The sequence below is a fragment of the Triturus cristatus genome, chromosome 8, assembly GCF_964204655.1.
Source record: "Triturus cristatus chromosome 8, aTriCri1.1, whole genome shotgun sequence".
Classification (NCBI taxonomy): Eukaryota; Metazoa; Chordata; class Amphibia; order Caudata; family Salamandridae; genus Triturus; species Triturus cristatus.
In genome coordinates this window covers 319,857,772-319,883,153 of record NC_140591.1, presented here as the reverse complement: position 1 = coordinate 319,883,153, position 25,382 = coordinate 319,857,772, and the positions used below count along the sequence as shown (strand labels likewise).

General features: G+C 47.0%; 1 protein-coding gene across 2 annotated transcripts in view; it reads left to right on the top strand.

Moving 5' to 3' along the window:
* MTMR6 (myotubularin related protein 6) overlaps nt 1-25,382 on the top strand; it is a 592,867-nt gene that overhangs the window by 454,444 nt on the left and 113,041 nt on the right. For both annotated transcript variants that reach the window (XM_085621607.1, XM_085621606.1), the window contains 2 exons: nt 1,178-1,287; nt 21,693-21,818. In XM_085621607.1, the coding sequence (XP_085477733.1) occupies nt 1,178-1,287; nt 21,693-21,818 (236 nt within the window). The remainder of the gene's footprint in view (nt 1-1,177; nt 1,288-21,692; nt 21,819-25,382) is intronic.

Genomic DNA, 25,382 nt, shown 5'->3' with positions numbered 1-25,382 from the left:
ATAATCGAAAAAACAGGATTAGATGATGAAGTGATGCCTGAAATGGTACCCCATGATATCTTTGCTGTTGCCTGTTTTGTTACATTCATAACGCCATGTTTCATTTATGAAGGTAATATGAAACACATTAACCAATCTGTCACCCCTTGGCTAAAGCTGTCCCCCTAAACAGTAGATATGCAGAATTTCCCTCATTGATTCAAATGGACCTACTGAGGGAGTTACAACTGGTCTTCTATCACAGAGGCTGATCTAAAATTGTGCGGGTGAAATTTCAATCTTCAAGTGTTGCAGATGTAGATTATTCACCGTATTAAAGATCTGCTGCATTTTGACAGTTGAGGGTTTTCCATCAAATGCCTGGTGTCCCTGCAATATATTGGATCACTATGGGGATGTAGTATTCCACAGATATCAGTTTAAGATTACGAAATTAGCACTACCATAAGTCAACGCTAGTAATGTACTGCCCAAGTGAGGGGTGGAGAGGACACATTAGTGCCCGCATATCTCGTTTCCCTAACATGCTGAGAGGTGTTTCGCTCCACACTTTGGAAGACCCCAATGCAGATAAGGAAGTCTCTTCATCAGTGACAAGTCTCCCCGGTCTGTCCCTGTAATTCGGTTGAGAGAACCACTACAAGTATGAACGGAAGCGCTGGTGTTTATAGGCAGATATTACTTGGGGAAATATGTTATCAATGCCTCAGAGGTGGTGGGAGTTTTAACCAGCATGTGGGAGACATTTGAGTATTTTTCTTGGTTGACACCATCATGCTTTGCATGCACTGAAGTAGCTGACAGGAAAAAAAAGCCGACAGACATAGCCATCTGAAAGCTGTTCCTACCCAAGAGGGGCATTCTGATGCTGTTTACCTTTGCAGTGCTTGGCAATTAGGACTTTCCTAATTACAGGGACAGCAAGGTACTGGACTCAGGAAAAACCACATGCTTCATCCTCTAAATGAGGCAGGGGAAGCAAGGTGTGGGCGGACTGGCCATCTGGCTATTTGTACTTGATAACCTGTTACTTCCATCTCTAAATGACCCCCTTAGTCTGAGCATACATTGTCCTCATAACACTGGGTATTTGTAAAGAATCTGGGAAATGATGAGTGACTCCTCAAACTAAGCAGTAGCTATTATTTCTAACATTACTTATTTCTTTCTCTTGCAGTCAGTGGAACGAAAGGCGTGGGTGTGAATGAGTTCCTTTCCGGATTGGAGGGTTCCGGATGGTTGCGACACATTAAAGCTGTGCTGGATGCTGCTATCTGCTTAGCAAAAGTAAATCATATACCCATTGTTCTTCATGTGACGTGCTGTTACCCGTTTCTGTAATCAAATGCCAAAACACAGCTGTTTCTAAAATGTCACATTTTGTTCTCTACTTTATTTGTCTTTGACCGTTTTAAAAACAGCTGTGATCCAATCTTGCTCAAAGATGCTAAAATGCTTTGTTTGAATTTGAAAGGGGTTTGCTGAAAAACTATCATATTTTAACTATATTTGAAGACCGGTATTGTGTCAATGCTTTCATCAGTCATCACTAAGGAAACAGCCTCCCACAGTTCTTTGGATCCTGTCACAGGACATATTTCTTGTTTTTCATCCTCAAATAGCATACACTTTGTGGATCAATACATCGCAAGCACATTAAAACCACTGTTAGAGCAATACTGAGTAAGTGTAAACGTCTGCGATTTACCCATCTCTTCACAAGTATGGAAATTTCTGGCAGGACCAGCAACTGTGCCCTGCAGATTCTAAACAATAAATTTGATCCACTGATGCCCATCACATTCCGTCAGCAAGTCTGACTCATCCATCATAAGTTCCTGTTTGTACAGTCTCCAACTTTAGCCCCTGAGAAAGATAGTTTGCTAAAGTAAGGAGGAGGAGACTGGTTTGTTCAGAGGATCTTTAGGGAAATGGTAGCGTTGAAGTAAAAAAAGCTTCTTCGAGCACAGGCAGAGATGTAAAGAGACCAGCAAAATGGAGCTGCAGCCTCAGTGGCCCCAAAGCTCTGGAACTGCCCGCTTCAAGTTGTTTACTGGTACATGAACGTAAAAAGAGGCAATAGAAGCAAGAATCCATAGTGCCAAAGGCCAGTGTGATATTGGGAGGTAGAAAATAAGTCTTTACACCTTGATGAGATGGAGGCACGTGGCATAGTCAAAGCTTTTGAATAAATTAAAGGCTTTGTTTGTATATTGTCTTTTTCCTTCTGAATGTGCCATGCTTCAAGAGACCAGTTACATAGAAAGCAAGTTAGGGGAGGAGGAGATGCAAACTACAAGGTAACAGGGTAAGCTCTAAAGGACCATCGAAGACAAACCATAAAAACTATTCAAACCTGGCAAGGTGGATCAATAAGTTTGCATCTGAGTAATGGCAACCTGCATAAGAATATGTTATATTGGGCGTGCGTAAAATGGCAGGCCAAAGCCCATTCATAAGAAAGTTGAAAGGATTCAGATTTTTTTTATATCTATGTATATATATATATATAGATATATATGTATATATATATATATTTTTATTCGACAGGCTGAGAAATTACTGTCTCCCTGGTGCAGTTCTTTACTCCTGCCAAGGCTAGGATGCTTCTTCCGCCATATTTAGAGATGTCTGATACTCCTGTGTGCATTTTCAGGATCCTCCATCACAGCGTTTCCTGGAAATGTAATGCAAGTTTCACGGACTGCTCCGTCAACATGACTGAGCCATATATCAAACTTACAACATGGAGATTTCGTTTTTGAAAATAAATAAAAATGCCCCCCTCGTCATGGGAGTTTATCCCCATGGCGAGGGGGAATTGAGCACTTGTGAATGCCCCTTACTGCCAGATTGTTCCTCGCAGTGACGGGCATTTAAAATCAGCTGTGTGTCCACCTATCCAATTTATTTTGGCGGACATATAGCTAAACCTCCAACAGCCTTTACTCCATCGGCCCTTATTCTTTCTGGTCGTCTAAGGGGTTTGAACACAGCTGAGAATAGAGGTCGATTCTGCCAACTTATTGGTAGTAGAAGTAAGCCGTCCAAATAATTTTAAATTGTTACTTATCAATTTCTATAATTCAAGTGATATTGAAGTAAGCAAACAGCACTTGAATAAACTGAACTCCTTTTTAGTTGATTATAGGAGAAATCAATCCACATTTTATCATATATTACTCTTAGGTGATTTTAATATACATTTATGTGACCATCATTGCTATATCTCTGAACAGTTGGTTCATATTAATTCAGAGACCCCTCATTTTGAGCATTCCTCTCGGGGTGCTGCCCTTGAGAGCCTCCTGGCTGAAACTGATCTTACTGAACCCTCTTTTGTAAATTTCGCTGACCGTTATCATACATTTAAGAATAGTGAGACAATTATTGATTATATTTTTTTGTCTCCTAATCTGCTAGATAAGGTAATCTATTATAATGCTATATTTTTGCCTTGTAGCGATCATAATCCTGTTCTACTGGAATTGGCTGACAATTGTGGATTTCTAGGAACTGGAGGGGGATCACTAGGTCCTAACAACATGGTAACCTGTGATCAAGACAGGAGGCTCAAGTGGTCTAAAGTGCTACCTACCACATTTTTTAATGATTTATGTACGAACACCAGAGATCTCATAACATTATGTAATGAACCTACAAATCCTGAGGCCGTTACACTGGTGGCTTTTGTGGGTATCTGCTCTCAGATTGCTGCAGATCTGATTTCTAAGTCTAAAGGGAAAGAGCAATTGGAAGAAAAATGGTTCGATGAAAAATGCTCGCAAGCACATCGTGCCTTAATTCTCGCCTTGAAAACTTCTCCACAAGATAGGCCCTTGATAGCGAGACGAAGGAAACTTTATAAGCTTGCGATCCATAGGCGGAAGTCTGAAATTAAAGTAGAAACCTGGGATGCCCTTCTATCTGTTAACATCTTAAAAGATAGTGCCAAGTTTTGGTCCATTGTTAATACTCCCCTATTTTCAGGTCTGGATAACAACTGCCAGGATAATAATGTTACGGAAGACCAATGGCTGACCCATTTTGAAGGGATTTATGGCTCTGATGACTCATGTGATTTCTTGCCTAATGACTCTTTACAGCAAGGGTTACCCCCTCTTATTTTTGAAGTCGAGGATATAGAAATAGCCATAAAAAATACTTCAAGCAATAAAGCGCCGGGCCCAGATCACGTCCCAGCGGATATTTATAAGTATAATCCCAGCTTCTGGGCAAAGATTTTGGTTAATGTCTTTAATGCTGTGGCCGTGATCGGGCCTCCTGCATCATGGTGTCACTCAACAATTATACCAGTTTTTAGAAAGGGCCAGCGGAGTGAACCAAGATGCTATAGACCCATATCCTTGAATGACTCGGTTGTAAAGGTACTAGGTAAAGTCATATTAGGTAAGATCACAGATTGGGCTGATGATAATAAAATCATAAGTAACCTTCAATACGGCTTCCGTAAAGGTCGAGGTACCATGGATCAATGCTTGAACCTTTTCCTGCTAATAGGGAAATATACTATGGCGAAGGAGGGCACGCTGAAGTTGGCATCTATGGACCTGACTTCAGCTTTTGACCTGGTTAACAGGTCGAAATTGTGGACTATTTTGCTAGATATGGGCCTGGATCCGGCTTTGGTTTATTTTTTAGGAGATCTCCACCGTGATCTTACTGCTTCGATCAGGTTGTCCCAGGATGGTAGGTGCTCTAAACCTTTTAAATCCAGGAGAGGGGTTCGACAGGGGTGCATTATGGCACCTCTGCTTTTTACCTTATACATTAATGCCCTGGATAAAACTCTGGTTAAAGCGACCTTGGACATTCCGCGTGTCGGTGATACTTTAATTCCAGTTCTCCTATATGCGGATGACGCTGTCTTACTGGCTAGAACGGCAGTAGGTTTGCAGCGTCTTTTAGACGCATTTGGAGATTTTATGTTGTCCCTGGATTTGGTTGTAAATATTGGTAAATCGCATGTTTTGTCTACAGGTCGTAGAGCTACAAAACCAAGATCTTTTTATTGTAATGGAGGCTTAGTGTCTGCTGTCCCTTCTTTCACTTATTTAGGGGTAGTTTTTGATGAAAGGAGTACTTGGGCCCCACAGCAAAAATCAAAAAAGAATGCAGTAATTAGATCAACTTCTGCTGTACTAGGTTTTGTTAAACGTTTGGGGGCAAGACCAATGGATGCCATTATTAAAATTTACATATCCACGTGTCTGGCCATAGCAGGATACGGTTCCGATATTTGGGGCTACAAACCCCAGTTAGAACTACAGATAGCGGAAAACAGATTTTTGCGGAATCTTCTTTCAGTACCGCAATCTACCCCTAATTTTTCTTTACATCAGGAACTGGGTTTGGGATTTTTATCTGACACTCTGAGCCTGGCGCCGTTACTCTGCTGGATCAGAGTGTGGCTTAATCCAGAGTTAACCCTGAATCAAGAGATACTTCGGGATTGTGCTAAATTGGATAAAGTGAGTAATATTAAGTGGTTAGTTTGTTGAATCCATGTTCTCTAAATTAGGTCGTCAGGAACTATATGATCACCCAGAAAATATTAGGAAAGATGATCTGAAATGGGTTAAAACTAACTTTATAAGAATGATGATGGCAGAAAGGGAAGGGATTGAGTTGCAAAAACCTCTAGTTAGGGCTCATTCTCTAATTAAAACAACACTGTCAATAGAACCCTATCTGCTAATAGTTACTAAACCGTTTCATCGTTGGCTCCTGACCAGATTTCGATTCAATTTGATACATCTGTCCTTGGGGGACTTTGCGAGCTGGTCTAAACCTGAGGATGCGGGATTATGTTCCTGTGATAATGACTCTATCCAAGATACTTTACTTTTTTTACTGTTTTGTAAACATTACACTGCCATTCGGAAGAAGTTTTTGGTTCCCTTACTTCGTAAGAGGGGTTTTTTACAGGCCAAACCTGCTTTATTTTATTTACAAATGTTAACCAACACGTGGGAAATTTTTAACATTGCTTCTTACTTAGTGGCCGCAGTTAGGCTGAGGGGAAGAATTATAGTCAACTGACATTTTTGTATATCTATATAAGATAGAATATATAGCGATTTCTGGTCCCTTATGTATTTTTGTAACTTGTTTTAATTCCTACTGATCAAATCTGATCAATGAGTTAGTTAAGTAACTTTCAAATTCTGAGGGTCTCGGATGGTTCGGTATTCCTTCAGTGACAATCTTTTTGACTGCACTTTAGCTTTGAGAGTTCTGAAATAATTTTTATGAACGTACTTATGATGAGCATAATATTGTTATTTATTGTATTTGTCTATGAAAGTAAATGTTGTCTTGTACTTTTATGATTTTAATTAATCGATTAAAGTGGATTGACTTGACTTGAACATAGCTGAGACGTAATAGTGTCTGTCGTCCTCAAATCTGTGGTCCACCCAACTCGAAATCAGACCGGCAGAACATAATGTCAAGGAGAGAACTCCATCACCTTTGCAACAAAGTTTCCCCTCCTCCATATGAATTTGGCCCTTTGTTTCTTTTTTACTGTTCCACACTGGTAATTCCCTATTATAAGCGTTATTGTTTCAATGTCTTCTGGATCCTTCAGATGTGACATGTTTCATTGGCTACTGTCTCATTAACTACTTTGTCATTGACCATACCCTTATTCACTTCCTTCTCGGTAACCACCTGTTCTGCAGCCATGCCTTCATCAGCCACATCATCTTCATCTGTATCTATATGGGGCTCATTGACTGCCATCTTGGAGACACAGTCATCTCCAAGTGGCATCCTTACCAATCACTGCATCATAGACTAAATGCCTCTTGTGGACTATGAAACCAGTATCTCTTTTTTTTAATTTTTTTATTTTAGACGACTTGTAAAGCGCGCAAATACCCTTGGGTGTCTCGACGCTACGGACTGGAAAGAAAGGAAAGGCCAAGGAGCGGTGACTTGTTGGTTATAGAGCCAGGTTTTAACTTGTTTCCTGAAGGTTAGAAGGGTAGGACTAGTCTTGATGTGAAGGGGGAGCTTGTTCCGCAATCCGGCAGTGGAGACTATGAATCTTCTATCGCCCCATTAACCCTTCTTGGTGCGGGGGACTGTCAGAAGGCTGGCAGCTGATGAGCGCAAGGGTCTACTGGGTGCATATGAGCTGAGGCCTTTCTTCAGAAACTCAGGCCCTGTATTATGGGTTGTCTTGTAAGCGATACACAACGCCTTGAATTTGGTTCTGCTTTTTATGGGCAACCAGTGAAGCTGTCGTTTCACATTGGATATCGGCTTAAACTTGGGGGTACCTGACAGAATCCTGGCAGCTGCATTCTGCACCAGTTGTAGCTTACTTAGGACATTTTCCTGGGCATTGACTAATAGACCATTACAGTAGTCCACTTCGGACATTACCAGTGTGCTGATAAGAGTTCTACCAGCGTTGATTAGGAGAAACGGTAGAAGTTTTTTTATCATCCTGAGAATGTAGAAGGACGAGGAGACTATTGCGTTGGCGTGGTGTATGAACCACAGCTTGTCGTCAAACATGACACCCAGATTTCTGACCTTTGTGACGGGGGACGGAGGTGAACCCAGCTTGGCTGGCAACCATGTAGGGGACCAGACAGGGGAGAGATTGCCAAAGATCATCACCTCCGTCTTGTCAGAATTTAATTTGAGGTAATTGTTGGCCATCCATGCACTGATGGCCAACATTCCCTCTTGGAAGCTTGCCGCAACTGTCCGTCCATCATTGAGTACTGCTAGCACTAATTGCCTATCATCGGCGTATGAAGTTAGACCCATCCCGTAGGATTTGATAATCCTCGCTAAGTCAGAAACATAAATGTTAAATAAGGTCGGACTCAGCGATGATCCTTGTGGCACACCACAAGGGAGCGCAAATGGTGGGGAGTTGAAACCACCGAATTTTACTAGCTGAGTCCGATTTGATAGGAAGGAGGAAAGGAGGGCTTTGGCCTTGTGTCTGATGCCGATGGCGGAGACACGTCTATCAGGGTGGTATGATCGACCGTGTCAAAGGCTGCAGATAAATCCAATAACACAACTGCGGCCCCACCGTGATCTAGCACCATCCTGATTTCATCGGAGGCTTTGATGAGGGCTGTCTCCGGACCTTGGCCCTTTCTGAAGCCAAATTGTGTGTCATTGAGTAGATTGTTGTCATGAATAAACTGGGCCAACTGTGTGGTCATGACTTTTTCGAAAATGTTTGCTGGAAAAGGTAGACGGGCAATGGGCCTATAGTTTTTGGTTTCTGAGGAGTCTAAATTATTCTTCTTTAGCAAAGGCTTGATGATGGCCTTTTTCCAAATGGAAGGGTAGGTGCCTGTGCGGAACATCGAGTTGCAGATGTTTACTAGATTGGGGCCTATCAGGTCGGGGATTGCTTTCAGAACAGAAGGAGGACAAGGATCATTGGGGGATCCAGACTTAACAGTGAAGATAAGGTCAGTGATCTGTTCTAGTGAGACCTGGGTGAATTTCGGGAGATTGGTGGTAGTTTCATTGTCACTGGGGTCGTCGGTCTGATTGCCAGCCTTTGTTAGGGCTGAGAAGTTGGCGTAAATATGGCTAACCTTTTCTTGGAAGTAAGAGGCAAGTGAATCTAGAGACTCTTGAGGCGTGAGCCGGGAGTCAGGGCAGCGCATGTTTTCTGCTGAGCGCGTATGTAAGGCAGATACACTTTCTTTTATTTTTACATTTGAAACTGTTTTACCGCGACTGAAAAATCACCGTAATCACTCTCCTCACCTGATTGCTTCCTCCTGCTGTGTACCGGGGGGGCATTACAGGGGTGTCTCGCTTGTGTGGTGGCGCTAGGAGTGAAGGGGGAAGCTGGTTCGTGGGAGTTGGAGGTGCGACCGCCATCTTGGGGGGAATCGCGGCTAGCGCTCTAGCGGCTCAAGAATGAATGGTACTTATGGGGGCACTGACGCGACCGCGCAGATCAAGAGACTCTTGAGGCGTGAGCCGGGAGTCAGGGCAGCGCATGTTTTCTGCTGAGCGCTTATGTAAGGCAGACACACTTTCTTTTATTTTTACATTTTAAACTGTTTTACCGCGGGGGCACTGACGCGACCGCGCAGTGGGCGCGCCAAAGGCAAGCCCATCTGTGCCCGTCCGTGCCAGGCCGTCGCCAGGTGCCAGAACCCTTGCACTTTCTCCTATTACACTCCGGAGCTACTCGCGTGCTGAGTTGATGGGGATGCAATTCAAATGCCCTTCTCTACCATGGCATCCACTAGATGGCCCCGTCAAATGCAAAGCATGTTCGTTTCAACTCACAGGGGAGGCGTTGGAGCCCTGCCCTCCTGACCACACAGACTTTAAATTTATGAGCCTAAACTGTCGATCCCTGGCTAAACACCATGCTGAGGTTTTCGACCTTTTGGAGGATGAAGCCCCTGATGTCCTTTTCTTAACGGAAACATGGCTTACCCAAGATTCTATTGCAGAATCTTGGCTGGCTCTCCCTTCTGGATTTGTTATGAAGAGTCTAAACAGACTGGGGAAACGGGGGTGCGGGATTGCAATTATTATGAAAAACATCTACTCTTGCAGTCTTATTAGGGAAAACGTGATGGACTGCGAAAGCGCCCTATTTAAAATTACGCTGAACCCTAACCTCACCATTTCAGGCATTCTTATCTATCGCCCACCTGGGCCATCTGGAGATTTCAGGGAAGACCTAGTGAACAAAGCCTTGCTGTTCGCTAGTCAAGCTGCCAATTTCAGCATTATAGGAGATTTGAATCTCCATTGCGAAAACATCGGGAAGACAGAGATTGCAAGCTTCTTGGCTAACCTAGAGGCTCTTCAATTGATCCAGTGGGTACGTGAGCACACGCATGCCGCTGGGCATCTACTAGATCCTTTTTCTCAAATCTTGCCCTGCTGAAGGTCTATCCTCCAGTCCCACAATGTTGGACAGATCATTTTCTGGTGATCTTTACACTACGGTGGCGGTGTCAGCTAAGAGAGTATTGCTCGACCTCTGCTCTAAAACGACCATGGAATTAGTTAGACAGTAGTGGTTTGTCTGCATATTGGTCTAGCCATAGGCCACAACTGCCACAGGATATAGAGGCGGCCGATACGCGAGTCCACGATTGGGTAATATCAGGCCTGGATAGTTGTATCCCGGCTAAGCTGACCAGGATAAATCTTGGCCAGTCTAAACCTTGGTTTAACGAGTCTCTATCTACACTGCAAACAGCTTGAGCGAGTGTGGAGGCGCACGCATGATGTAGCAGAGAAAACCAACTATCGGATGGCTATTAAACACTATCATAAGTTAACTCGGAGAGCAAGGGCTGAGTATGTCGGTAATAAAATCTTAGTTAGTTCTAATCCATCCAAGACAATCTTCTCCCTGCTCAAGAATATGAAGAATGGTGGTGTGTCCGAGATGTCTCCTATTTCATCCAATAGTCAAGTGCAGCGACCTGGCCAAGTATTTTGTCAACAAGGTTGAAAAAATAGATCTTCCCCCGGTTGCTAGTTCTAGCAGGAAGATCGGGCTTGATGGCCCGGTTTCCCAAAGAACAAACAGCCTGCTATCGTTTCTTCTGTTATCTCTCACAGATCTGGAGATCCTTTGCAGGATAAATCAGGCTCACCAATTGACACTGAATCCTTTTTTATCAATTTCTTCCTACGATCATGCCAGTATGCTTGGAACTGGTTAACCTTTCCCTGGCCTCAGCTACAGTACCAGCATCATGGAAACATGTGAAAGTTACTCCCCTGTTGAAGAAACCATCTCTGGATTCGGGTGAGCCAGGAAATTATCGCCCTATCTCACAACTTCCTTTTTTGGCAAAGTTGCTGGAATTGCATGTGCATATTACTCTTACTGAGTTTATTGAGCAGAATGCAATTCTTGACCCTTCACAGAATGGTTTTAGAGCCCGCCACGGCACAGAGTCTGCTCTGTTGGCTGTGACTGAGGAAATCCGAGGGATTCTGGATGTAGGTGACTCTGCGGCCTTTGTTCTCTTAGATCTAAGTGCCGCTTTTGACACTGTCTCCCATGAAATTCTGCTGAAGCGTTTGCATGACATCGGAGTGAGGGATCGGGCTCTGGATTGGTGTCGAGGCTTTCTGACGGGAAGATCTTTCCAGATTTGGGTGCCACCATTTCAATCTCAGAGGTGTGCCCTGCAACAGGGGGTGCCTCAGGGTTCCATCCTGAGCCCCCTTATGTTTAATGTCTGTATGCAACCTCTCGCACAGATGGCTAGGGAGAGAGGGCTGTCATTGGTGTCATACACCGATGACACCCAATTGGTGATCGCTTTTTCTAAGAAAAATAACACCAACTTAGGAAGGTTTAAGGAGGACCCGGTAGAGGTTGCAGGCTGGATGGCAAATAATTGCCTACAGCTGAATGCCAGTAAATCCGAGGTGCTGTTATTTGGGAAAGACTGAGACCTGTAGTCCGAGCAGTGTTGGCCAGATAGCCTTAAACCGGCCCCTGTGCCTAAAGAGGCAGTTAAGAACTTGGGGGTCTGGATCGACAGTGGACTTACGTTTGATACACAAGCTAAAGCCGTGGCAGGAACATGTTTTGGCCTACTGCGCGGTCTGAAGCCTATACTCGTTTTTTTCCCCCTAGGGTACGCCAGACCATTATCCAGGCGACAATTTTGTCCAGACTGGATTATGGCATCTCATTGTATCTTGGGGCCAATAAGTCTTGTGTTCAGCGCTTGCAGAGGATCCAGAATGCTGCGGCACGCATTCTGGTGGCACTACCGAGATCTGCTTCTGTCTTCCATGTCTTGCCCAAATTACATTGGCTGCCTGTTGTGAAACGAATCCAATTTAAAACGCATAAGATCCTTACTCAACAGGCTCCCCTGGGTTTGTCTAAGTTGCTTCAGCTTTATGTGCCTCGGCGGTCTCTTAGATCGGCCAATCAGGCGTTAGTGAGTGTCCCCCGTGTTGTGAGAGCGAGAGCTGGGGGCCGCTCGTTCCGTTGTCTTGCGGCGCAACTCTGGAATCTGCTTCCTGTTTCGATCAGAGAGATCAGAGTCATTTGGTTTTCCGAAAAGCTATCAAGACCTGGATTTTCCCGACTCTCGCATAACTGCCTTCCTGCCAGCCACCCTCATTGTCTTTGGTCGCGCTTGGACGCCCCATCGCTGGGGAAGCTATGCGCTATACAAATCCGACAAATAAATAATTGCAAAGATCTTGGGTGGCTTCTTTGGAGGAGTTCGTAGGAGGCACTTATAGCTTAGCAACTACCTGGAACAACTGCTTAGCAGAGTCATGGGCAGTTTCGATTTGTCTACGGTAGTAGTTACTCTTCTCAAAGATTATGAGAAGTTTGTATTTGGTCAATGATTCCTTATAGCAGATTTTTTCCGCGTTGTCATAATCTCGACGCCAGCGTCTTTCTAGATTCCCACAACGTTGTTTCTCGAGTCTTAGTGCCTCTGAGAACCAAGGGGCAGAGGGGGCATTCCTGTTTTTGGAGCAGGTTTAAGTGGTACTAGAGCACTGAATGTGTAATTGGTAGAAGCTAATTCGGGGTCCTGAGTGGTATCATGCTGGGTGGATAGCAGGTGTGATTCGAGGCGGTAATGATCAATGCTACTCCATGCCATGAACTTCTTTGGGGAGGGGGGGAGGCTGGTGTACAGAGGGGTGTTTCTCCCTGTCTGAATGTCGAACAGAACTGCAGAGTGATCTGTCCAGTTAAGAGGAAGGACGTTCCTTAGAGAAATTCACTGATTGTTAGAGAACAGACCATCCAGCGTGTGGCCAGCTGAGTGTGTGGGGCACGTCCCTAATTGTGAAAGGCCTACAGCCTCTAGTTCTGATATAAGAGATGAGGTGTCCTTGTCTTTGTGAGCCTCTAAGTGAAAATTGAAGTCTCCCAAGATGGTGAAATTGGGTTCTCCCGCTAAAGGTTCTAATAGACTGCCCATGGCCGAAAGGAATTCAATACGAGAGCCCAGGGGGCGGTAAAGGAGAGTTCCCTCGACGGATTGGGATTGAGTAAGCATTATCGAAAAGGTAATAGCTTCACACACTGTAGAGGGCATAGTCTCTGTTCTGACTAGGTATTTGTCTCGATGAATGAGCGCCAGGCCTCCTCCTTTCTTAAAGGTTCTGTCGTGTCTACGTGCGCAGAAGCCTTTTGGGGTCACGGAACAGAAGTCTGGACCAGAAGAGGGGTCACCCCAGGTTTCTGTGATGAATTGAAGATCCAGGTTATGGTCCTCTAGAAGAGTGGATATTTTGTGTTTGTGTTTAGGAAGGGAGCGCGCATTTATAAGGGCTGAGTGAATATTTTCCTGGTTAGCGGCCGAAGGCTGGATGCGAATGGGTGAAGATCTGTTGTGGAAGTCCATTTTTTTTTTTTTATTTTATTTTTTTTTTTACTGTTTTTATTGAACAAAAGGTGATGGTCATCACATAAAGTTAATCATAGGTCTCAGCAGTATCACACATTTTCAATTCGAGCAGTTACATAGTATAACGACACAATCTGGCACATGTGGCAGGACAAAAGGCTCAATGATCTTACATATCAAGGCGATAACAGTTTGTCTAGGGCGGGGATAGGTGGGGGTTCACAGATGTTCCCACGATATACATTCCACTTGGACCAAATCCCTATCTATTTTCGGGGGCAGCCGCGCGCTACATATACAGTCCTTTCTCTCACCATACACCAGTCCATATCTGCCTTCCAGGCACCCAGCGTTGGTGGTACCGCCGCTCCCCAAAGACGGGCGATGTTCTGTTTGGCTATCATCTGGCCAAGAGTGGCCCAGAGTTTGCCCGTACTGTTAAGGTCTGTGGTCAGACATTTAGGAGGCATCTCTTGGCTTCAGGCCGAATTTTCACTCCCCAGACTGCACTCATACATTCATGCACCTTCCCCCAGTAGTCCTGGATGAGCGCACATTCCCAAATAATGTGCATAAAGGAGCCATCTGAGCCACATTGTCTTTCACACAACCCCTCTTCGACCCTACCCATCAACACCAGCCTAGGGCCAGAGATATATATTCGGTGTAGAATTTTCAACTGTACGAGTCTGTTTGGATGAGATAGCGACCTCCCTAGGGGAGGATAGTGCCTCCTGCCATTCTTCTTTATCCAGTTCGAGGCCACCCCGCCCCCATTTCTCTCTCAGTGAAATTAAGGGATCAGGGGTGTTATGGTTACGTTTTTTGTATGTGAGGGAGATGACTTTGTCCGGCAAGTACCCATCCAGTAGTCTATCCTCGAAAGGGGAGGACTCTGGGGGAGACGACCCTGTGGGAATGTTAGCCTGAAGGGAGTGTCTGATCTGTAAGTATCTGTAAAATTCCGAGTCGGCTAGCTCGTGTGTCTGTTGGAGTGAGGCAAATGAGACCTTCCCACTTGTTCCCCATAGGTCCCCAATGCGGGAAAGCCCAATTAGGTCCCATTTGTCAAAGCCTTTAGTCTGCCCAAGTGTACCCAAGCACTCGGAATCCCACAGTGGAGTGGCGAGCGTGTTTGGGTCCTGTTAGGGAATATTTGTTGAGCCTGGAATAGAGCGCCCTAGTGAAGCTGCCTCCGAGGAGTACCCATTTGTCCATCCTATAACCCGGGTCGTCTCCAACGCGGTAAGTACAATGATTTAGGGCTGAGAGATGTGCCGCCCAATAATACTTGTTGATGTCAGGGAGTCCAATGCCTCCGTCATACCAAATGAGCGTGAGCTTATGAAGCGCTATGCGCGGTTTACCATCCCACAGGAGATCCCTTTGAGTGATTTCCATCTCTTTAAAGAACTTGGGTGGAACTAGGTCTGGGAAGTTCTGGAGGGCATAGAGAAACGTGGCAGTGTCATCATTTTAAAAAGCGCTGCCCGGCCCAGTAGAGAGAGAGGCAGCGTCTTCCAGGTAGTGGTGTCTCTTCGAAACCTCTGTAAGGGGGGGAGGAGATTACGCTCATAGCGGAGTTTCGCATCGGTTGTTATGAAAATACCGAGGTATTTAAATCCGTCTGTGGCTGTAAGGATGGGGCAGTCCCTCGGCAGGGGGGGGGGAATCACCACGCAGAACATACAGCAGCGACTTGCTCCAATTAATTCTATAGCCAGAGTTTCTCCCGAAGTTTCTGAAGATATCTAGGACTACCCGTAGCGACTTCTGGGGAGAAGCAAGATATAGGAGGATGTCATCAGCATAGAGTGACATTCGATCCCCCCAGCCCTCAGTCCATCTGAGGCCCTTGATGGAGGGGTCCTGTCGTATCCATGCCGCCAGTGGCTCGGGAGACCGGGCAAAGAGGAGTGGCGAGAGGGGGCACCCCTGCTGCATCCCTCTACCTAGAGTGAACACCTCCGAGACTTTGTTAACTATGACTTGGGCCAGTGGGGCTGCGTAGAGGAGCCTCACCCACCCAATAAAATTGGGGCCGAAGCCCAACTTCTTGTGGACCGCCATCAGATATGCCCATTCAAGGGTATCAAACGCCATAGCAGCGTCTAGTGAGACCACTATCGCATCTTGAATGGTGGCCTGCCGCCCCAGTACCCCATGTAGTCTTCGCAAATTGAGAGCTATGTTGTGGTGTGGCATGAAGCACGACTGGTCAGGGTGGACCAGTTTGTCTAATACCTGTCTCAACCGGTACGCCAATAGTTTGGCCAGGAATTTGGGCTCCGCATTGAGGAGGGAGATAGGTCTATAGGAGGAGCATTCATCTTTTGGCTTCCCCTCCTTATGTATGGTTACCAGAGTGGCGATACGTTGGCCACGGGGGAGTAAGCCAAGTTCTTTACAGTCTTCAAACATTTTCCTGAGATACAGGGCTAGCTTGTCAAGTTTGAGTTTGTAAAGCTCTATGGGCAGCCCGTAGGGCCCAGGGCTTTCCCAGGTCGAAGATCTCTTATTGCTGTAGCAAGTTCGTCATCTGTCAGCTCACTGTCCAAAGCTTATCTGTGGAGTCAGCGAGGACGGGCAGCCGGATGTCTAAAAGAAGTGCGGAGGAGTCCTCCTCCGGTAATTCCGAGCCACTCTGATACACCTGTTTAAAATGATTCGCGAACTCGAGTACTATGTCGTGGGGCTCCGTAAGGACGATACCAGCACTACTCTTGAGCTCCGGTACCAGCCTTTTTGCCCTCTCTTTCTTGTCTAGTCAAGCGATTAGCTTGCCTGCTTTGTCTCCTTGGTCGTATAGACGTCCATCCCTGTCTCTAGCGAGTGTTTTGGCTGCCTCCGAGCAACTGCTTTGTATTCAGCAGCCTTGAGTTGCAAGTTATGAAGCGCGGTCTGATCTTCCCCGTCTTTCGCCGCCTCCTCGAAGCGGAGGAGGTCATGCTCTATTTGGGTCACCTCTTTATCTCTTTCCTTGCGCAATCCGGCTATGGCCGAGAGGGTATGATCCCTAGCGACCATCCTAAAAGCCTCCCAAAGGGTGGTGGGGGAATCGACCGTGCCTTCATTGTCTTAGAAGCAATGCTCAAAAGTGCCAATGAGCGCGGTTTTGACTTTGGGATTGCGGAGATATCACGGGTTAATAGGCGCTACACAACCAACCCTTTTGTTTCCAATTGTTAGATTAACCCACAAGGGGGAGTGATCAGAGATGCCCCTTGCCAAATGACGAACTTCTTGTACGGTCGTGTTTTGGTGTACGGGCATAAGGACATAATCAGTCCTGGAGAAGGTGTGGTGCGGTCCCGAGAAGAAAGTGTATTGTTGGAGACCAGGGTGGCGCATCCGCCAGAGGTCTGTGAGGCCGAAGGCCTCGAGGAAGTTTGAGAGCCAGTTGCTCCCCCAGGTGATGTCTCTTGGTGGGCTTCGATCAGATAGGCCGGATACAACTGCGTTGAAGTCCCCACCCAGTACTAATTGTCCTTCAGGAAGGGAGACTATGAATGCCCCTAGGTCCTTGTAGGACTGGGTTTGGCGACCTGGTGGAATATAGACTGTTAGGAGTGTGAGAGTGTGCCCCTCCCATTGTCCCGAGACCACTGCATAGCGCCCAAGGGGGTTGGTCCATGTGTGCTTTATGCTGAGTGGAAAGGTGTGTTTAAGGCGGATGCCCACCCCTCGTGAGCCGGAGGTAAAGCCGGCATGGACCACCATTGTGTACCCCCATCTGTTTAACGCCTTACAGGAGTTGCCAATGAGGTGTGTCTCTTGGAGTAAAACAACGTTTGGAGCGTGACGTTTTATGTATTGGAGAACAATACTCTGCTTTACCTTATCTCCAAACCTGTTAACGTTCCAACTTAGGAGCTTTAGACTCTTATCCCACTGCATACTCATTGTTACATACATGATTCCTACCACAGTTTGAAACGTGCAACACAGCCGTAGTAGAAAAATGTCGTTTGCGCGTGACCAATAACTGCCCCCACCTACCCCCAACAACCTTGAAAGATGATACCAATGAAACAAAACACAGCACCCCCTTGACACCGACCCCCCTCCCTGCTACCCTGCTACGTAGGTTTAAAACTACCCACATCCCCAACAATAAGAGTGCCTATCACCCCAAGAACAGATCAACAGTTGTGGGGGAAAAGGAGCTAGAGCTGGCTCCGGCCGCCAGGGGCCTGCCCTCACCCATCAATGAAGAGTGTCGTTATGTGGACCCATCAGTCCCGCAGGGTTAGTCCCTTATGGCGTAGCCCTCACCCTACTTCAGCATAGCAAGGTTTTATACGTTACAGTTTGATGGGGCAGATCTCGCCGTCCGACACCACCGGTAGGTCCGTTTTCAGTCTCTGTTGTCCTTGTGCGCCACGGGGCTGCCAGATCTCGATCTCGATTGCTGACGCAGTTTGTCTGAGTCTGACCTGCCATCTGCCGAGCCCGGCGAGTGGTTGCAGGTGTCCCTCCAGTTGTCTCCCCCGGTCGCTTCTTATCTCCGCGTGGTCGCCTTGTCCAGCCAAGTTTGCACCTCCGCTGGGGTAGTGAAGAACAATGATTTCCCATCTGCGATGATTTTGAGCAGGGAAAAACATCATGTATTTGATTCCTCTGTCACGTAGTGCCCTCTTGATCCCATCCGTGGTGTTTTCGTAGCGCAGGTCTCCTTGGGCAGCTTATAGAATTGCGTTGCGTTCCCTGTAGTTGAGGATTTTTGCTATGATTGTTGTAGGAGCCGCCCCGGGCTTTGGTCGCGGGATCGGCACCCAGTGCGCCCTTTCTATCGTGAAGAGGGAGGAGAGCCGTTTCGGTTTGAGGTGATTGAGGATTAGATCTTCAAGGAAGAGTTCCACACTCGGTCCTTCTGAGCCCTCCTGCACCCCCACCACTCTTATGTTATTACTGTGAGCCCGCCCCTCCTGGTCTTCGAGTTTGAGGGCCATCTGTTGGTGCTGGTGCGTGAGCTGCTGGATCCGTTCTTCCAGCTTCTTTGTGGAGGTTTGAAGCTCCCAGACGTTCGTCTCATTCGCCTTGACTCTGTCTGCGGTTTTATTCATGTCTGCCCTCATCAAGTTCATTCCTATGGTGACCTTGTCGATTTTGGTCTCAAGCATAGCTCCCAGCACCTGGATGGCCGCCATTATTGTGCTAAGGGAGGGCTCGTTGTCTCCAGCCTTTCCACCCGGGCTCCGTCATCAGGAGGCGCCTGCTTCGGGACTGCGTATTTGTCCAGTTTAATTGCCTGCACCGCTGCACCACCCTTGGGCTTCATGATAGGTGTGTGCGTGTCGAGGGCCACTGGCCGGTGGGAGAATGTTGGTGCTCTTGGACACCCCAATGCAGATCTCAGTTATGGTCTGTTCCCCTGCTCGTCAGTGATGCAATCGCTGCCAGTACTCCGGCCTTGCCAGGCGGGCGTTAGGTTCCTGCTCTTGTTAGGTGAAGCACCACCTTATTGTCGCCGTCCTTGAGTGTGAGGAGTGAACGTTTGGAGGGGAGGGGGAACTCCCTGCAGGTCGCCGGGGCACCACCGTTGGAGGCCACAACGGCTGTTGGCCGACCACGTGCTAGACTTTCCTCTAGCGCTCTTCGATTCCAGCTGCCCATGTGGGCATGGCAGCTCAGTATGCCCAGTGAGCTTGCTCTGTCCCCGTTGTGGGTGGTGTGCGTGTGCCCCAAGATGAACCTCACCCTCACTGAACCAGGTTTCAGAAGCTGCCAGCAATGATGTGCAGGAGGATCTGCATTTGTCCCTAATCCTGATCGTGCCTGCGGCGCTGTGGCTTATGAGCTCTCCCACGCGCTGGTGAACCAGTGCAAATGCGTCCGTGGGAGGAGGGGAGAAGAAGCGGAGGTCTGCCGTTTCACTCCCACACCTCGATGAAGGCGGGCAGCAAAAGCGCGGAGCAAAACGCAGGTCTCTATCCGCTGCCCCCCTTCCTGGACCTCGTAACAGATGTTGGTAGGTCCCGGGGGGGAAGGGGGGGGGGGGTGGTAGTTGCCTCCATCTGGCAGTTAGCCGCCTCGATCCCGCAGAGGGTAGGCCCATGCCCGATCGTCACGCAGGTCCCTCTTCAACACCTCTCACACAGCTGCGGGGTCCGTAAACAGGCAGTAGATTTCCCTTTGGGACCAGGTTTTTTGTATTGATCGGGTCGGATGGTGGTCCGACAGCACTGCCGGTATTTCGGGGCCACAACTACAGGTTTTGAGCCGGATTGTGGGATTTCAGGGCTCGGCCCTGGCGGAGCTCTCTCGTCAGGCGGCCATCATTACAAGCGCCAGGTCACGCCCCCCGTGGAAGTCCATTTTGAATAGGCAGGAAGAGCAGCTGAACGTGAATTGAGTGACCAGTGTCTTCATATCGAGGTGGGGGCAGCACTGTATGCCATGAGGGTAGCGCATGTCTTTTAGTTGTGAACTGGTGTAGACAAACATCGGGCTGAGGGGCGCTGGATTGTTAGAACCAGGGGGCAGGGCACTGTGCCCGGTTCAGGCGAGGACGGGCGCATACAGGCTTGCCGATGCGCGTCGGCGCTATCAAGCCCCAATATAGCCAATGCGTGAATGAAAGGCTAGAACGTTACTCTGCCAAGATGGCTGCCCACAAGTGTCCCACCGGAAGAGCAGGGGTGAGTGATTTCTCCCTCAAGCTCCATAAGCTCCCTCCACTCAATCAGCACGAATACTGCCGCGGTGGACTGGGGAGTAGAGATGCGGTAGGAGGTCAGCTACAAGTGCAGGTACAGTTTCAAGAGCAGTTAAAAACGAATAACAGTAAATTTTTAAAAGAAATCAAGTGAGAAGCAAGCACTAGCGCAGCAATGCCAGCAGAACGTTACCTCTGCCTTACAGTCTCTAACCTGTAGTTCTCACTCCTCTCTTCGATGAGAAAAAAAAAATACAAATCTTGGGCGAATAAGCCCCGGTGCCTTACTTGGACATTCAATTGAACTCTATGGTCCATAAAGAATACCATTTTGATTATGTGGATACTGATTTAGAGGATGTGACTCTTCCAGATAGATATCAGTGTCGACAGTACGTACACTGTTAGGGTCCGATACAGTGGATTGTCGATTGTATCTTCAGCATATGATGTACCAGTGCTTCAAAAGATTTTGAGACTTAGGTCCTTTGACTTAATCAGCTCCTCATCTAACTCCTACCCATTTGACCTGTCCTCTTTCTCTTCTAGACATCCTGGATTCTGGTGCACTTTTCCTAGGTGCAGTTTTCCACCAAATGCTCTGTTGTGCTTCTTCAAATGTCTCTGTCCTGAGTGTTCATATGTCCTTGTAGAATTTGTAGGTTCCTCCCAAATGTTCATCTTTCGACCCAAAAAGTCTTAACCTTCACCCAAATGTTTATAGTCCCCCCCCCCCTCAAATGTCTCTATTTCCTTCAAACTTCCATAACTCCTTCCACCTCTCTCATTTGTTTACAGCACTGCTTCCCCATAATGACATAATTCTGTCAATGCCAACAATGTTCATAGTTTGCCATCAAATGTTCTTTATTTTGTCTACATATTTTTGGGCTCCTACATTTTCTCTGAAAACTGTGAATATTCATTAGTCCCCAAATATACATGGTCGGTCTTCAAAAAGTCTATATCTCAAATGCTACTAGTTTTCCAACACATATTAATTGCTCCTCCAAATATTCAAATGTCCCCCTAAACGTTCATGGTCCCCAATTCTCCACAAAATCCTGATGGTTTCATCCTAAATGCTCAAGCTTCCATTCATGCTCAAACATGAGCATGTTTTTGAAGGGAGTGGCCTGCTTCTTTGATTTTCTGGATACAGACTTCTTTCAACTAATGAATCAAGTAGGCTACTCTCATTGGATATAGGATGGCTTATGAGAGCAGAAAGTTGAGCTTGCTTTATGGAACAGTGGTGTGCCTTCCTCATTTTAAGAAATTTATAACAAATGTTCTTACAAGAGTAGATTCTCATTTAGTGTTTAATTAGAGTAACATGTTGAATCTTAACTCGGATCCCTAGAGTATGTAGATCTTCAAATATTCCAGGCACATTCCTGTAAAAGAACCAATAGAAAACTGCCATTGTTGACATGCACTCTCCAGTAGTTAACATTTGAGAGCTGGAAAATGTGCTTAAAATATGAGCACAATATATAAATTTTACATTTGGTATGAGAATCTGAGACTTATGCAGAAAATCGATGAATGCTGTAATTGGTTTATAATGTAAATAATTTTTTTAATCATTCAGTGTATGGATTATTTGTTCTATCCTTTTACTGTGTTTATCTTCTCAGGCAATTGCCTTTGAATATGCAAGTGTGCTAGTGCATTGTTCAGATGGCTGGGACCGTACGTCACAAGTGTGCTCACTCGGCTCGTTGCTTTTAGATCCATATTATAGAACCATCAAAGGATTTATGGTGAGTTTCTATCGTTTTCTATCTCGTTTTCTCTGTATTGCTCTTTATTACTATCTAATCTGTATTAGGTATGTTGTGCTTTTATAAATCAACAAAATTATGCAATGTTTTTTTAGTGGTGTGATAAACCAGAATCCCAAATCCAGAACCTCCTATCGCAGACAAAGACTAATATGACGTGTTTGATGAGAGAATAGTTGCTTCTAAAGATAACATATTAATGCCTCATTGGTCAGGACTGTAGCTTAGGCGCTCTCTGTGTGTCCTGTGAAGTCATTTCTGAAAGTACTGAGAGCATATATTTCAATCTTGCATGTCATTTTCCAGTTGTTCTTGTATAACTCTACAATAGATAAGTCAGCAGTCATGGTGAGCACTTCTGTGCACGGGCTATGCTAGAGCACGGCGACTTACTATGATCAGGTGCAGATAGAACGGGTTCGACCCAGCTGTATGTAAGCCAACGTATCCTGCAGTCTCTACAGATTGGCATCTGGGACCATTTAACCTGGGTGGTCAAGCTGGGACTGACAGCTAGAAGCTGATAAAGCTCAGGAAGACCTGAAAGAGGAAACAGAGGGATTTCTCACTAAAGGTTGGGGTCTAAAGTCTTTTGAGAAACTCTCAATGCAATGTAGTTTACCGAAATTTAGTTTTTTATATTTGTATCTTCAAAAACAGGATTTTGTATGTAGACAAAGGATAGCATCAGATATTTTCCAAGTCATGCCATTACAAAAAGTATGTGAGCAAAGGACGTTCCAGCAAGCAGAATGTTGTAGTTCACCTTTGTTCTCTCCTTCTACATAATTTGGGTCGGAAAATAAAATGTCAGGATCATCTGAATGATTAAACATAACTAACAGACATGATGCATTCCTATTAAATTTATGAAATGTTATGTTTTTGGCTAGCTTTAAGCGAGCACTTTTCTCAATGTTAGACTATATTTTACTCCCGAAAACGACATCATAGGATAGTTGGGACAGTTCTCCGTGTCAGTGATCTATTGACTGCTATTTAGTCCTAATACAATTCACTGTAATATATCAAGCTTGCCTGAATCTGATACGGGACGAATATATATCCATATTTGTTGCTGGCATATTTTGCTTATTTATGTATTTTGGGAAAATGCCGCTGGTATTGTACAATGGTGTAATATTTTGCTGACCAGCGATTTTTTGAATAAAGGTGATCTAGGATTATTGAATGATACTTGGACATTTAGGTGAATATGACCACCCCTGTTAATGTTTTTTTTTTTTTTTTTTTTTTGAAAAAGTTTTATTGAACAATAATTCGGTTACAAGTATGGGCCTACAACCACCCGGGCCGGCCGCTAGGTACATAAGGAAATATACACATATCAAGGCTGCAGTCCGTTCCCAGGGCACTGCCCCGCAGTGGTTCAAGATAGTTCTCGAAGAACAGCAAGTGTCAGTCCAGCAAGAACAGAAACAAAAGGAAAAACAATAAAAACAAAAGGCGAGTTACGAGGGATACCAGTGCGGTTCAGGCTCCCCCCGGGAAACTCCAGTCAGAACATTTGAGCAATCCGCTAAAGAGAGGAGTACCGGGGGGCCGGGGACGGAGGGGGGGGGGAAGGGGGTCAAGGGAGATGAACGTCCATATGTAGTTGTTACAAAAAGCGCCAGGAGCCGTCAAGGGTCAGGGGGACATGGCGATATCAGTGTCTACCAGGGGGGGCGTACAGATGCCTCCGCGATACGCATTCCATTGACCCCAAATTCTACCCCATGCCCCCGGCTTGCCACGGGCCACATACACTGTCTTCTCCCGATACATACACCAGTCCATATTCTCCTTCCATACTGACACGGTGGGCGGCCGGTGAGCGCCCCAAAGTTGCGCTATATCCCTCTTGGCAATCATGTTCCCTAGGGCCGCCCACCGAGTCTGAGCCGCGTTGTAGTCATTGGGCTCCCACACATTCAGGACACAGCGACGCACCTCCGGCAGCAGCACAACCCCGGTGACCTGTCCCATAACCGTGTGGACCCGGCGCCAGTAGTCCGCCACCTCGCGGCACTCCCAAAGGATATGAAGAAAGGTGGCGCTGAGCCCGCAGCCTCGTTTACAGAGCCCGTCGTCGGAAAATCCCATCGCGACCAAGCGCGGACCCGTAACATACACCCGGTGGAGAATCTTGAGCTGTACCAACCGGAGACGAGCCGGAATGGCAACCTCCTTGGGGGACGACAGTGCAGACTGCCAGTCTTCGTCGTCCAATTCGACCCCATCCCCAGTCCAAGCCTCCCGAAGGCGCACCAGGAGATCCGCCCGGTGATTAATCAATTTTTTATAAATTAAAGAAATAGTACTATCAGGGACATGTCCGTCAAGTACGCGGTCCTCGAGGGGCGAGGAAACAGGGATCTTGGTCCCCTCCCCGAAGACCGAGAGCAGGGCGTGTCGAACCTGGGCGTAGCGGAAGAACTCCCTGTCGGTCAGCTCGTATTCGGCCTGGAGCACCGCGAAAGTCTTGACCGCGCCCTTGTGCCACAGGTCTCCCACTTTGCTAATACCGATCGTGTCCCACTGGTCAAACCCCTTGGTGGTCCACAAGCTGCCCAGGCGGTCGGAGGCAAACAAGGGAGTAGCACATGTCATTTGCTCACTCCAGCCCATGGCCGCAGTGGCAGCCCTCCAGGTCCGCACAGCAATCTTAGTAGGACCCGTAAGGGTCCGGTCAGCCAGGCGGGAATAAAGTGCCCTGTTGTAGTTCCCGCCGGGAAGCAGGAACTTGTCCATCTCATACGCCGGATTCGAGCCGGGCGCATACGTGGCGTGGTTAATGGCAGATAGCTGCGAGGCCCAATAGTACCTGCGAATGTCAGGAAGCGCGATGCCCCCGTCATACCAGGGGAGAGTGAGCTTGGCAAGAGCAATACGCGCCCGGCCGTTCCACACCAGTCTCCTCTGCAGGCTCTCCACCTCCCGAAAGTAGGCCACTGGGATAACGTCGAAGGAGTTCTGGAGTGCATAGAGGAACCTGGGAAGGGACATCATTTTAAACAGCGCGGCCCGACCCAGCGGGGACAGGGGCAGCCTGCACCACCGGGCCGTGTCCTCACGCAGTCGCCGAAGTGGACGCAGAAGATTCTGTTCGTAGCGAGCCACCGGGTCCAGCGAAACGTGTATCCCCAGGTACTTAAAGCCGCTCAGAGATATTTGAATCGGGAGCCGAGGCGGCAGGAGAGGAGGGCCACCAGCGATGGGATAAACGCAGGATTTAGACCAATTGATCGTGAGACCCGAATTGTTCCCAAAGGAGGTCAGAACGTCAAAGAGGACGTTGAGTGACTGCCGCGGTGATGTGAGATACAGGAGAATGTCGTCCGCATACAGCGAGACCCGATCTTCAAAGCCCGGGCCCCACCGGATCCCTCTGAGCGAGGGCTCCCAACGGAGCCAGGCAGCGAGTGGCTCCAGGGCGAGAGCAAAAAGCAACGGGGACAACGGGCACCCCTGCCTCGTGCCCCTGCCGAGGACAAAGGGCCGAGAGACCCGCCCATTCACCACCACTTGAGCCATGGGTCC